This window comes from Chrysochloris asiatica, unplaced genomic scaffold (assembly GCF_000296735.1).
Source record: "Chrysochloris asiatica unplaced genomic scaffold, ChrAsi1.0 scaffold00092, whole genome shotgun sequence".
Taxonomy (NCBI): Eukaryota; Metazoa; Chordata; class Mammalia; order Afrosoricida; family Chrysochloridae; genus Chrysochloris; species Chrysochloris asiatica.
The window spans coordinates 6207180-6220925 of NW_006408610.1; the positions used below are offsets into that span (position 1 = coordinate 6207180).

A 13746-nucleotide genomic window follows, 5' to 3' on the forward strand; every position below is an offset into this window, starting at 1 on the left:
GGGACCTTATCCAGAGAAGCAGCAACGCCAGAGACAGAGGCAGAAATGGGGTCATAGAGAGGGGGCATAGTTGAGGACTCTAGATTCATGGAAGAGAGGGACCAAGAACTGGTGGCCAGGATGCAGACTTGCAGAATGTGCCCTTTGGAGGTTTAAATTATTATATATGCCTAAATTTGTGTGTGTGTGTGTGGTTTTTTTTTTGTTTTTTTTTTGTTTTTTTTTAACAAGCTAAAGGGGATAGAGAGAAATACTGTTAACTGATGGTACATGGAGGGGATTATAATCATTGTAATGAAACAATGTGTATGATTTGCTGAATGTGAAACTGATGACCTGCCCTGTAAACTTTCACTCAATCCATAATAAAAACCTTTAAAAAAAATTAAAAAACAAAAAATAACTAGATTACTTATATGACATACAGTTTTCCTGCTAATGATGGTATGAGTAGGAATAAAGTATTCCAATACTGTACCTCTGTCCACAGGGAAAAAACAATAAAACAAAAGCAAAATTTCTATCACTTGTTGTTTTAGTGTCACCAAGTCAGTTCCAACTCAGAGTGACCCTCTAATAGGGTTTCTGAGGAATGGCTGGTAGATTTGAACCATCAACCTTACACTTGAAACCAACCGTGAGGTACACTGCTTATCATCTAGCACCACACCAGGACTGTTCCCTATCACTACCAGAGTTTAAAGGATTACTGTTATTGTTAAGTGCCATCAAGTCAATTTCAACCCATAGCGACCATGTATAGAGTTTAAGAGTGGCTGGTGAGCTTGAACAGCCAACCTTGTGGTTCAAACTGACTTTGCAAGTTCAGCGCATTAACCCGCAGCACCACACAAGGACTCCAAAACCAAACACTAGATTAGTAAATAATGTGTACCTTGAATGATCTGCTTTCTAAGAACTGACTATATGGGATCAGAAGACTTGTTCGTGTAATGGTTAAGCATCTGGCTGCCAACTGAAAGGTCAACAGTGAGAAACTACCAGCAGCTCCATAAGAGAAAGATGTGGCAGTCTGCTTACGTAAAGATGTATAGCCTTGGAAATCTTATGGGGCAGTTCTCTCCTGTCCATGATGGTGATGGTGGTTTCACTATAAGTTGGAATCAACTCAAAGGTTCTGGTTTCTATAGGGATGACCACATTACAACCTGATGTTGGCACCAAATATCCAATGAAGTGATAATGGAAACGCAGATAAAGCAACATTGGAAAGGTAGTGGAGAAGGGTGAGGATAAGACCTAGGAAGACAATGTTTTAACATATGACAGCAGTGGTTCAGCAGTAGAATTCTCAGCTTCCATGTGGGACACTTAGGTGTGATTTTCCACCAACGGACCCAGTGAATGGCCACCACCTGTCAGTGCAGGCTTGCATGTTGCTACAATGCTGAACAGGTCTCACACTAAGACAAACTAGGAAGAATGGCCTGGTGATGCACTTCAGAAACATCAGTCAAAAAAACTCTATGGATCACAAGGGTTCAACCCAAAACCAATCACAGAGGATGGACTAGGACCAGGCAAGGTAGCACTCTATTGTGCAGGGGGTCGCCATTAGTAAGTGGCTGACTTGATGGCAGCTAGCATCAACTATACTTTAACTAAAGTCTGAACCTGAGTACATCATATATTTAAGAAGAAAAATAGTATCACAATAGGAAGGACAAGCATGAGCAAATGTGTATTATACATTAAGGAACTCTAAGCAGTGCAACTGGAGTCCTGATATGGCACTGTAGTTAAAGCACTGGACTGCTAACCACAAAGCCCACCAATCACTTCTAGGAAACCCTATATAGGGTCTGTATGAGTTGGAACCAACTCAGCGGCACTAAATAACAAGCAGTGTGGCTGGGGCTAGGGGAATCAGAAACAACCTATGAGATTGAAAAATCAACTAGCCTCAAAATGTGGAAGTCATGAATACAGTAGCATTAAGGAGTCTGGACTAAAATATATAAGTATCTATAGGAAATGTAGCTCTGTGAGATAATGCACCAGACTGCAAAGCTGTTTGAACTACAAGGTCAGTGGTTCAAGCTCACCAATCGCTCCTTAGAAACGCTATACAGGATCGCTATGGGTCGGAACTGACTCGACAGCACTTAACAACAACAATAGGAAATAGGGAGTCTTGGTGAGGCGCTGTGGGTTAATGCATCAGACTGCAAAGCCATTTGAACTGCAAGGTCGGTGGTTCAAGCTCACCAGGTGCTCCTTGGAAACCCTATACAGGGTCACTATGGGTTGAACCAACTTGACGGCCCTTAACAACAAACAACATAGGCAATGGGGGAAGGAGCTCTGGTAGTGTAGTGGTTACAAATCGGCTGCTCACCTCAAGGTCGGCAGTTTGAAACTACCAGCTGTTCGGCAGGAGAAAAGATGAGGCTTTCGGGTCCCATAAAGATTTACAGCCTCAGAAAACCTCTGCAGGGTCATTATGAGTCAGAACCGACTTCACGGTATTAAACAACAACATAGGAAATGGGGGAGTCCTGGTATGGCGCTGTGGGTTAATGCACCAGACTGCAAAGCCATTTGAACTGCAAGGTCAGTGGTTCAAACTCAACAGCTACTCCTAGGAAACCCTATACAGGGCCATATGGGTCGGAACGGACTCGATGGCACTTAACAACAACATAGGAAATAGAGTCCTGGTGTGGCGCTGTGGATTGCAAAGTCAGTTTGAACTGCAAGGCCAGTGGTTCAAGCTCACCAGCCGCTCCTTGGAAACTGTATACAGGGTTGCTATAGGTCAGAACCGACTCAATGGCACTCAACAACAACAAAGGAAATATGGGGACAATGAAGCGTGTTTTAGGAGGAGAATGTATTTGTGTTTGCTATTAATATGACAGATAATAATAGTCATAGACTATGATTAGTAAGTAAAGAAGGGATAAGGAGCAACATGAAACTAATTTTGGAGGTAACTTGATCATGGCTAACTAGACTAGGAAATGCAGGAAAAGAAAGTCAACAATGACTCAAATCCTAATGGTTTGCTAGTAAGTTATAATCAAAAGGAAGAGTCTCAAAGGCAAGAAAGTAACAAATTCTGATGAGTTTCAGAGAAATGACCCCAAAATACTTCAAATTCCAAGATATTAAAGATACACGAGAAGTCTTTACTTATATTTGCCAAAAATCTTCAGTATGTATATTCAATCATTTTTAAAAAAACGGTGTAACTGTGATTGAGAAGACACATACATTACCAAGCAATTAAGAGTCAGTTAGACTCTAATTATATTCTTCCATTTAGTCTACTCCATGAAGCATATTGGATGTACATACACATCACCTGTCTACCTTTCTTCATGGAGTCGTGGGTTAATGCGCCATACTGCAAAGCCATTTGAACTGCAAGGTCAGCAGTTCAAGCTCACCCACTGCTCCTCAGAAACCCTATACAGGGTTGCTATGGGTCGGAACTGACTCGACAGCACTTAACAACAACAACCTTTCTTCATAATTTCCAACCTCTTGTTGATGGAGTCCTGGTGTGGTGCTGCAGGGTAAGCACTGGACTGCTAATCAAAAAATTGGTGGCTCAAACTCACCAGCTGCTCCTTGGAAAACCTATACAGGGTTGCTATGAATCAGAACCAACTCAATGACACTTTAACAACAAAAGGCAAAAAAGTTCACCAATATGTTCCAACTGCTGACCTTGTGGTCCAATGCATTATCCCACAGTGCCACACCAGGACCAAAAATCAAATCCAAAAGGAAGGAATTTAATCTAATGACCTGCCCTTCTTCATAATACCCAACCACCTCTTAGCCTCTACATTATCACCCACCATTACAGACACCAAGGTCAGTTTGAACCACAGGGTTGATGGTTCAAACTCACCAGCCATTCTTCAGAAACCCTATACAGGGTTGCTGTAAGTCAGAACTAACTCAACAGCACTTAACAACATTACAGACACCTTCTTCACTGTAATCTCATTCAATTTCTTAAAATAGCTTCCTAGCTCCTTTCATCCAAATCCTAGCCATCTTCCAAACAATTCTTCCTTGAACACCCTTATTAGTATCCACTTTGCACTTGACTGAACTACTTATTAACCTAATAGCTTTGAGTGTCTTATGAGAACAGTCTTCTTATATTCCATTTAAATATTTAGACTGCATTAAGCAGGCACCTTTATAATACCCAAGACCTTCTAGCCCTTTCACAGTATTTATGAATAAGAAAACTCTTTCCTCAACTTTTTCATTTTTTTTTAAAAAAAAAAAAGGAAAATCCAATGGTGAAGCAAGCAGTGGGAGAAAACCTAGAGATGTGAGTATTTTGTCTAAAAAGTTTGAAGTAAAGACCACCATAACTACAGGTGCCTAACTATGACAAATCCCTCTAACCCTATGATTAGCCTAGTAAACATGCCCAGGTTCTCCAATTTTTTCTTTTGTTTGTTAAACAACTTACCTTCCATCATTAACCCACCACTGTAGTAATGTGTCACTAATCATATAACACATGGAGAATGACTACTGTTAAATTTCAACTAGATCAATGTTTCTCAAACTTTGGCATGCATCAGCATCACCTGGAGGCCTTGTTAAAACCACTGCTGGATCCCACCCGCAGAATTGCTGATTCACAGGACTATGGTCATAAGCAACTCAAATCTTTATATAATTGAAAACTTATAGTTCAAGGAAGCAGGCTGAGATACAAGTTCAAGAAGAGTAAATCTAGAGTTTATAGTAACTTAATATATAACACTATCCCCCAATCAATTTAATCTTGACATCACAATCAGTGAGCATCTCTAATTCACAAAAATATATTAAGGGATTTAAAAAGATGTTAAATAACAACAAACAAAAACTTTAATGTTAAAAAAAAAAATAATTGAGTACTCTCATAGAGTTAAAACAATGAAGGTCCTGATATGTTGGTTTTCTTGCCAAGGTTAGAACTGATTCCCACTATACAATAAACTGAAATGCATTGCCTTCTGTAATTTACATTTGCAAATTCATCATAGAATCAAAGTTTTAATTTCAAATCGATTAGCTAACAGAAATGCTAGTCATTTTTCCCTACAATTTTTATTTATTTCTGTTTTAAAAATGGGTTTATTCAGTATAAAGCTGTTTTTGTCAGGTGCTACTGTCAAATCAGTTCCAACTCAGAATTGCCCAGTCCTGTGCCATCCTCAAAATCCTTATGCTTGAATCCCACTGTTGGAGCCCCTGTGTCAATCTGTGGCACTGAGTTGTTGTTGTGAAGTGCTGTTGACATTGAGTTGAGTTATAACACCGAAGGCCATATACTTTGATCTTCAACAGCATGTCTTTTCAGCAAGCAAGGCTGTGCTCTCTGCCCAACAAAAGTTGTTAATAAACTTTCTTTCAATCCTAACGTCACATTCTTCTTTATACAGTCCAACTTCCCAGATTATCTGCTAAGCATACAGACTGAGTATGGTGAAAAGATACCAACCTGGCACACACCTGTCATGATTTTAAATAACACAGTATCCCCTTGTTTTGTTCCACTGACTGTCTCTTGGTCTATGTACTTAATTCCTCATAAGCACATTATTATAATCCATATATTGTTATAATCCACACTGTTATAATCCATACAGTCAAATGTCTGTGTAGCTAATAAAACACAGTAGTAAACATCTTTCTAGTATTTCATTCTTTTACCCAAGATCCATCTGACATCAGGAATGACATCCCGCAGTCTAAGTTCTCTTCTGAGTCCTGCTTGAATTGATGGTAATTCCCTTTTCAGTGGACTACTGCTACTGTTTTTAATATGCTCCAGTAAAAATCTACATGTACATGATATTGTTCATTAAGTCCTGCTTTCAGTTGAATCACCTTATTTTTGAAATGGGCACAAACATGGATCTCTTCCAGTTAGTTGTCCAGGTAGCTGCTGCTGTCTTCCACATTTCTGGGCATAGACAAATGAGCGCTTTCAGCATTCCACCTGTTTTGCTGAGACATCTCTATGAATCCTGTCAATTCCTAGAGCCTTATTTTTCACAAATGCCATTACTGCAGCTCAGACTTCTTTCAATACCATCAGTTCTGGATCATATGTTACCTCTTGAAATAGCTAAACATCAACCAATTCTTTTTGGTACAATATTCCTCCCATATTATATGCTTCCTGCATCATTCAATATTATGTCCTTACACTCCTTCAATATTGCAAGTAAAGGCTTGAAGTTTGTCTTTAGTTCTTTCAGCTTGAGAAATGCTGAACATGCTCTTCCCTTTTGGTTTTCTAAATCCAGGTCTTTGCACACTTCATTACAATACTTTATCTTCTCTAGTCACCCAATGAAATCTTCTATACAACACTCCACTTTATTTTTTTTCATTCTCGTTAGCTACTCTACTTTCAAGAGCAAGTTTCAGAATCTCTTCTAACATGCACTGTGGTCTCTTCTTTCCTGCCTTTTATGCCCTTTTGCTTTCTTCATGTGACTTTAATGTCATCCCACAACTCATCTAGTCCGTCATTTATCAATGTTCAGTGTGTCATGTCCATTCTTAACATGCAAAGAATATTAAAAGTTACGAGTTGCCAAAAGAACAAACAAATCTGTCTTGGAAGATGTACAGCTAGAATCCTTAGAAGCAAAGATGGCTTTTGTCTCTCATACTTTGGACTTAGCAGGATGGACCAGTCCCTGGAGAAGGACATCATGCTTGGAAATGCGGAGTCAATAAAAAAAGAAGAGACTGGCTTACAAGCTTTCAAATAGGAACCTAGAGCCAGGGGGCCTGGAGGAAGGCTGAATCTCCAGTGAGTAGTATCCAATCTGCCAGGCGGAGCTGATGAAATGAAATGCAGATGGGTCTCCTGTGATACACTAGTGAATAATTGTTAATCAGGACTGATTGAGAGGGTTGGAAATATAAAGGTAGACATTTTATAGCAAGGAAGGGAGTGATTAACTTTCCAGTCTAGGAGTGGAGATCCCTAGGACAATAAATGGAGAAGAGCAAAGAGCAGGACCCTACCCAGAGAAGCAGTGATGCCTGAGATGGAGGCAGAGGCAGAGACGATGACGTGGAGCAATGGAGCAGCTGGGGACTTTAGATCCAGAGAGGGAGAGCGACTGTGTGCTAAAGACTGGGGGCGGGGAGCAGTGTAGAGGGCAGGCTTGTAGTGTGTACCCTTTGGTTGGTTGATGATGCATGGAGGGGATTATAACCATGGCAATGAAACGATATACGATAGAATGAATGTAAAACTAATCTTCTCCCATGTAAACTATCATATAATTCACAATAAAACACTTAAAAAAAAGAGGACGACACCCAGTAAGGTCTGACATGGTGGCAGCACAGCAACGGTGGGTTAAGACACAACAACTGAGAGGTCGGCGAAGGACAACAAGCAGTGTTTCATTTTGTTGTGCATAGGGGGTTGCTATGAGTCGGAACAGACAACACCTAACAATTCGCAAAATTCTATCATAAGATTTCTAACAACGTTTCAATCCCTGAGGCTATTTTCAAACTACTAATCCTTCTTTCTTACCAACTTTTGCATGATAGAATTTGCACCAGTAATTATCGATGCATCTCAGTTGCATGTCCGACGAACTTCTGACTGAATAAGTTGGTCAAAATCTCCCATTTCTTCATCTTTGGAATTAGTGGTTCATGCACATCAACTACATTTAGCATACTAAATTCTACAAAAAAAGACACTCACCTAACTTCTCCTTATATCTCCTCTGACTACTCCTATCAAGTAGTCCCATGCTCCTTTCTCAGCACATGCTTTAAATGTGGTATTCCTAAGAGTCACTGCCCTTCTCTATTTATTGTCCAAGTCAAAATCATGACAGTAGATAAATTATCACTATACCAATGATTGGAGTAGGATAAGGTTAGTGGCTCAACCCTACCAGCTACTCCTTGGAAACCCTATATGGATTCGTTATGAGTCAGAACCAACTCAACAGCACTTACCAACAATAATGTAAGAACTTTTATTGGATCAGTTGAAAGAAAATAACATAGATACTTAGGCTGTAACTCAGATTTACTCAATAAATAATCTCTAGGAGTGGATCCCAAAGCTATCTCTGCTTCCCATCGCAATATGCTCTCTGGGCAAGAACAAGCATTCCATTTAACACAGTGCTTGGCACATACAGACCACACAAGAAATATATCTTGGATGTTGTTGGAATACAAAACAGCTAACGATATAACTGTGTAATGTTAAATTATGTGCCTAGCTATTTAGACAACTACATTAGCAATTGAATTTAAAAACAGCAATAATGGCTAAGTATAAACAGGTTTGGCATGTTAAGGGCTTTAAGCACTTCTCTAGCAACAGTATGGTGGTAGTGGTGGTTCACTGCCTTGAATCGGGTCCAATTCACAGTGACCAACTTCCTCCCTGGGAGTTCCACGTTTCCATCTTTCCTGCTCTTCTTCCCTACCTTCTGAAGTTTGTTTTTAGGAAATGCTGCCCTTTTGGTCTCATATGGCTGATTTTCCTGTTTCTCACAGATGTCATGGTTCACCTTACAACCTTGTCTATCGTTTGGCAGAAAGGTGTCTCCAGGAGCGGGTTCAGATCCAGGTTTGAAGGGTGTCTAAGGACCATAATCTCAGGGGTACCACCAGTTTCTAACAGGCCAACAAATATGGTCTTTTCTGTAATTTTGATTTTTGTTCTACATTTTTCTTCCACTCTGTCCAAGACCTTCTATTTCTATTGTGATCCTGATCAGAGTAGTTTGTAGTGGTGGGTGGGCACCCAACCTTTAGTTCTGGTGTCATGGTATTTACTGGAGGCTGTGGTCTAATAGCCCTTTAAACTGTTTCACTGAGTCTTTGATTTCCTTCACTCTTTTTGGCTCCAGACAGGAAAAGACCAATAGCTATATCTTAGGTGGCTCTCACAAATTTTTGAGACCCCAGCTGCCACCCATCAAAGTAAGATTTAGAAGCGATTGTCTTTACGGACTGTTACGCCAACTGATGTAGATAGATATACCAAGACCAGTGTCTTCATGTCCAGTGACTCAAAGCAATCTGCTTATTTTAAACTTTTTCTTCTGTAACTACATTTCTAATCCACTGTATCCACAATATGAAACATACCTGGTTTCATATTGGAAAGTAGAATAGTAGAGCAGAAAACTGTAAATGTTCAGTTAAACTTTAAACAATTCATTTATGTAAAAACAAATGATTTTAACTTGATAAACTAAGATCTATTATTATACTAAACACGTTTTTAAAACTAAAAGGTTTAAACTAGTATTTAAAACACCTGCAAATAGGACATAGTAAATGTTTAATCAGCACCATTAGAAAAAAAACCCTTGCAAATATAAAAAGGTCTTAGAAATAAGGAGACCTGATGGGCCTGTGGCTTAAGCACTGGGTCACTCCGAAGAGAGAAAGAAGGCCTACTTTCATTAAGACTTACAGTCCAGCAAGTTCTATGGAACCGTTCTACTCTGCCCTAGAGGATCACTATGAGTTCGAATCGACTTGACAGCAGTGGGTTGTGTTATAAACCAGTTAACAGAGGTAAAATGAGCAAAAAGTAAATGACAATTTACAAAAACAAATACCAATGTCCAGTACACATATCAAGTTTGACCTCACCAATTTCCAAGAAGTAAAAAAGTCAATTGTAAAATATGACCATTTTCTACCACCAAACAAGCATTGACTAATGGGAAACATTAGTATATACTACTAATATAGGAGTCTTGGCATGGCACTGCAGAGTAAGCACTGGACCACAGTCGGTTTGAATCAAAAGGTCAGCAGCTCACTCACCAGCCTTTTCTCGGAAACCCTATACAGGGTTGCTATGAGTCGGAACCAACTTGATGGCACTTAATAACTTAAGAGTCCTGGTGGCACAGTGGTTAAGCACTCCCACTGCTAACCTAGAGATTAGTGGTTCAAACCCAGCAGCTACTCCTCTGCTTCTGTGAAGATTCCCAGTCTTGAAGTTTCCTAAAGGGTCATTATGAATTAGAATCAATTCGATGGCAATAGGTTTGGTTTTGATTCAACAATTCAATTTATTCTAAAGGGGGGAAAAAAAAAGATGAATTTATGTAAATATTCCCAATGTTTATAAAAAACAAGAAGCTAGAAAATTAAAAGACCAATAATAACATATTAAATAAAATGGGTTTGATCTGTAATCACGTGAGCATTGAAAAATACTTAACTATTACACAAGAAAGTTGTTCATGGATTCCTTTGGATTCTGTAACTTTTGTAGTAACTTGTTCTTTTTATTAAAAACAAAACTTATAGCATGACTCAACTTTTTTTTTTAAGGTAGTTTATCCAGAGGTCTGGACAGCTAACGACTGTTCATATTTTGGTTTATCTCTCCACGTGGCAAGCTTGTCTTTTTATTATTATTATTATTCTTTCTTAATCTGTTGTTACAAATCCATAAGCATGTTGTTGTTTAAGTACCTCGTGGCTTCTGACTCACAGAGACCCTAGACAGGGTTTCTAATGAACGGCTGGTGAGTTTGAACTGCCAACCTTGCGGTTAGCAGTTCGGTGCTAATTCTACAGAGCCACAGCAGGAGTTCAACAGCACCATACCATAAGCAACTTAAAACATTTAGTATAGACTTAGGAAGTACACTATTTGAAGAAAAGATGGCCAGAGATACATACTATCCCTTATTTTACTGAAAATTCTAAATAAAAGCTTTTAAACAAAGCATACTTATGTGTTCAGTGAGAGTATCTCTAAAATGTAGTAGAGACCAGAATTATCAACAACTCACACATGGAAGCATGGCAAAAGGACACCTAAAAAGTCCCCCTTTAAAAAAAATGACTGTTTTTAATTGTTCATTTCATCAGTATTTCATCTCTCCCATAACTAACAAAGAATAATGTCATGTGCATTAGCTACAGTTCTGTTCTAGAAGTGACATTTAGAACAGGTAAGGTTTGGCTTCAGTGATTACAACACACCTAAAAGCTAGACAGTTGGATGTAGCTACATATGCAGACAAAGAAAATTCAAAAAGTTAGATACCACCAGATTTTTTTTTAAAAAAAGCTAACCAAAATGTCAGTAAGTGAGGTAGAAATTCAAAGATACCAGATTTTCAGATTTTGTATTTTGCAGAAAAACTGAAACTATTCAAGGTTTTTCTAGAAATTTTTAATGAACCTCTCTTAAAAAAGCAAACTCAAGTTAGTGGCCAAAGAGCTCAAATAAGCTTATTTTTAGAGTAAGGAAAAGAGCAATAAAATGTTATTTCGTACAACTCTTCAATATCCTTCAACTGCGCTATTGAAAGGAAAAGATGAGCTGTCCACTGTCTACTGACAGCACTAGATATTAGATTGTTTTTACTCTTATTCAAAACACTGACTTCAAATGATGGTTCAATTTTCAAGACTGACACGCAAGTAGCTGATGATGGAGCCAGGGCATGTAGTTTCGTTCAAGGTAAGTTTTTGTGAAGTGCCACTGAGTTGGTTCCGACTCACTGCGACCCTGTATGGGGTTTTCCAGGAGCAGATGGTGGGTTTGACCCACTGACCTTACGGTTAGTAGTCCAGTGTTTATCCTGCAGCGCCATACCAGGACCCGTTCTAGCGCTTTCTTAAAGTTGCAATCAATCCAGACTTCATTATTTTTACTTTTCAACCTTACCCCTGGATCCCTCGTCACAACTGTTTGCTTCCAAACAAACTGAAACTTCGGATTTCCTACAGCTGAGAAAATGCAAAACCTGACAGCACCCTCCCACGAAGATTAAATGAGATGCCTTTATCAACTACAACCAAGTGTACCTTACTAACCCAGAGAACTTATCAGAGAAGTTGAGTATTGGCCACAGCGCTCTAACTCACAATAGAGTCTTGTCCGATATTAAACAAACAATAACACTGACTTTTTTTTTTTAGCTGCAGGACTGGACGTGCAATCTGCCTAACTATTCCAACAGCTTCAAGCAAGTCATATGCTACAACTGGGGAAAGTAGCAGTTAGGTCCCAAACCAACAGCAGAAACGTAAAAAGGAGTAAGTAAACGCCTTACCATCGGAAAAGGACACACATCAGCACCTCTTCCGAGAAGCTGTTCCCTTCCCCCACCTTTAAGTAGGCACTTACGGTTGCCAAGGAGCTCCGTTTCTTTATTAACTGGTGCCCACTTGGGGCAACCGTACACCAGGCTGCTCTTAGGCCTACCCTAACCCATTCCAAAAGTGCAGTGAGCTAGAAGCCAAGGATAACCCCATAAGAGGCTCAATTCTTCTCTCTTCTCCACCCACTCTACCTCCGCCCCGCCCCTCCGACAGTGGAAGGACACCGGGCCTAGGGTCGGGCAATCCCTGTCCGCAGAAGGCTCGGGCGGCCGCAGGCCTCCGCCATAGCAGGACCAGGGAAGCACCGCCCCCCGAGCACCTCCCTTCACCCGGTTCCCTGCTCAGCAGCGATCGTCGGCTTCCGACACCCTCGGTCCCCGGCAGAGACAGCGGAGGAGGCAAGACCGGGAAGACACCGGCAGGGCTGCGCACCAGGCTCAGGCCTGCCCCTTGGGCGACACGGACCGCCCGATCTTCTCCCCGCTTCGGTCCGGCCCAGCCGGCGCGGCGGCCCCCCTCACCTGGATGACCTCGTTGACCTCCCGGATACATTCCACCATGTGTTGCAGAATCTGCTCCGCCGTGAGCACCTCGTATCGGTAATCTTCCTCCTGCTCGTGCCCCGGTCCGCCGCCACCGCCGCCACCGCCGCCGCCCGGCCCCAGTGCGCTGCCGCCGCCGCCGCCCGTCTCCCCGCACAGCAGTCCGTCCCTCTCCCCGCCGACGCCCAGTCCGGGCTCCACCAGCTCCACCTCGCCCAGATCCAGGTTATCATCGTCCGGCTCGTCCTCGTCGTCGTCCTCCTCCTCCTCGGCGCCGCTGTCCTCTTCGCTGCACTCCTCGTCCTCGTCGAACTCGTAGTTGTAGCCTTCGTCCGAGTCCATGGCGCGATGCGCAGGGGCCCGGCGGACGCTGGCCCTAAGGAAGGGAGAGGGCGGGGACGCCGAGGCCCCGGCTCTCGCTCCGGCTGATGTCCGGACGCAGGCCTGGCTCCGGCCCCGTAAGCCGCGGCTCCTCCCCGGGCGCGGCGGTTGGCGGTTGGCGGCTGGTGGTGGCGGGGAGGGCGCAGAGGAGGGAGGGAGCGAGGGGTCCTCTCGCTGCCCGCCTCAGTCAGACGCGGCTCCTCTCCGGCCTCCGAGAGAAAACAGTCCCCAGCGCCACCTCCACGGCCGCTGCTACCGCTACTGAGCCAACAAAGGGGCGTGCGTCACCGCGTCGCGCTGCGTCGTTGCATCACTCCCTTTTACGTCATCGCGCCCCGCCCCGCCGCCCCTGCGTGGAGCTTAAGGAGACCCCACGGCCCTGCCTGCCTGGATTTGGGAAGGGAACGGCGCGGGAATTGCTTTTTGGGGTCTGTTCCAGGACTATCTCCTCGACCAGACGACCCTTTGCTTGAGGAGGCTGTGTATCCGCCTTACTGAGACAGCGGACCGCCCTGGTGGTTTTTTTTATTTTTTTTAAATCACAGACCTAAGCGATTCAGCACCCTCACGCAATCCCGTAGGGAAGGCGGCCTCCCCACCGGGACGTAAAGGCACTTCCCGCCCGTCCTAGGGTAATTCCGGGAAGCCCTCAGTTCTTGAGCTAAAATTCCTGTTGCTGGGGCTACTGAAG

The 13746-nt window shown here is 42.3% G+C and overlaps 1 protein-coding gene across 1 annotated transcript in view; it reads right to left on the minus strand.

Annotated features, from left to right (window-relative positions):
- The window catches only part of ARIH1 (ariadne RBR E3 ubiquitin protein ligase 1), a 116369-nt gene extending 103047 nt beyond the window's left edge, over window positions 1-13322 (minus strand). Inside the window, exon 1 of the mRNA XM_006866515.1 lies at window positions 12654-13322. Within this exon, the coding sequence (XP_006866577.1) occupies window positions 12654-13016 (363 nt within the window). The 5' untranslated portion in view covers window positions 13017-13322. The remainder of the gene's footprint in view (window positions 1-12653) is intronic.
- Between the last annotated feature and the right edge of the window lie 424 nt (window positions 13323-13746).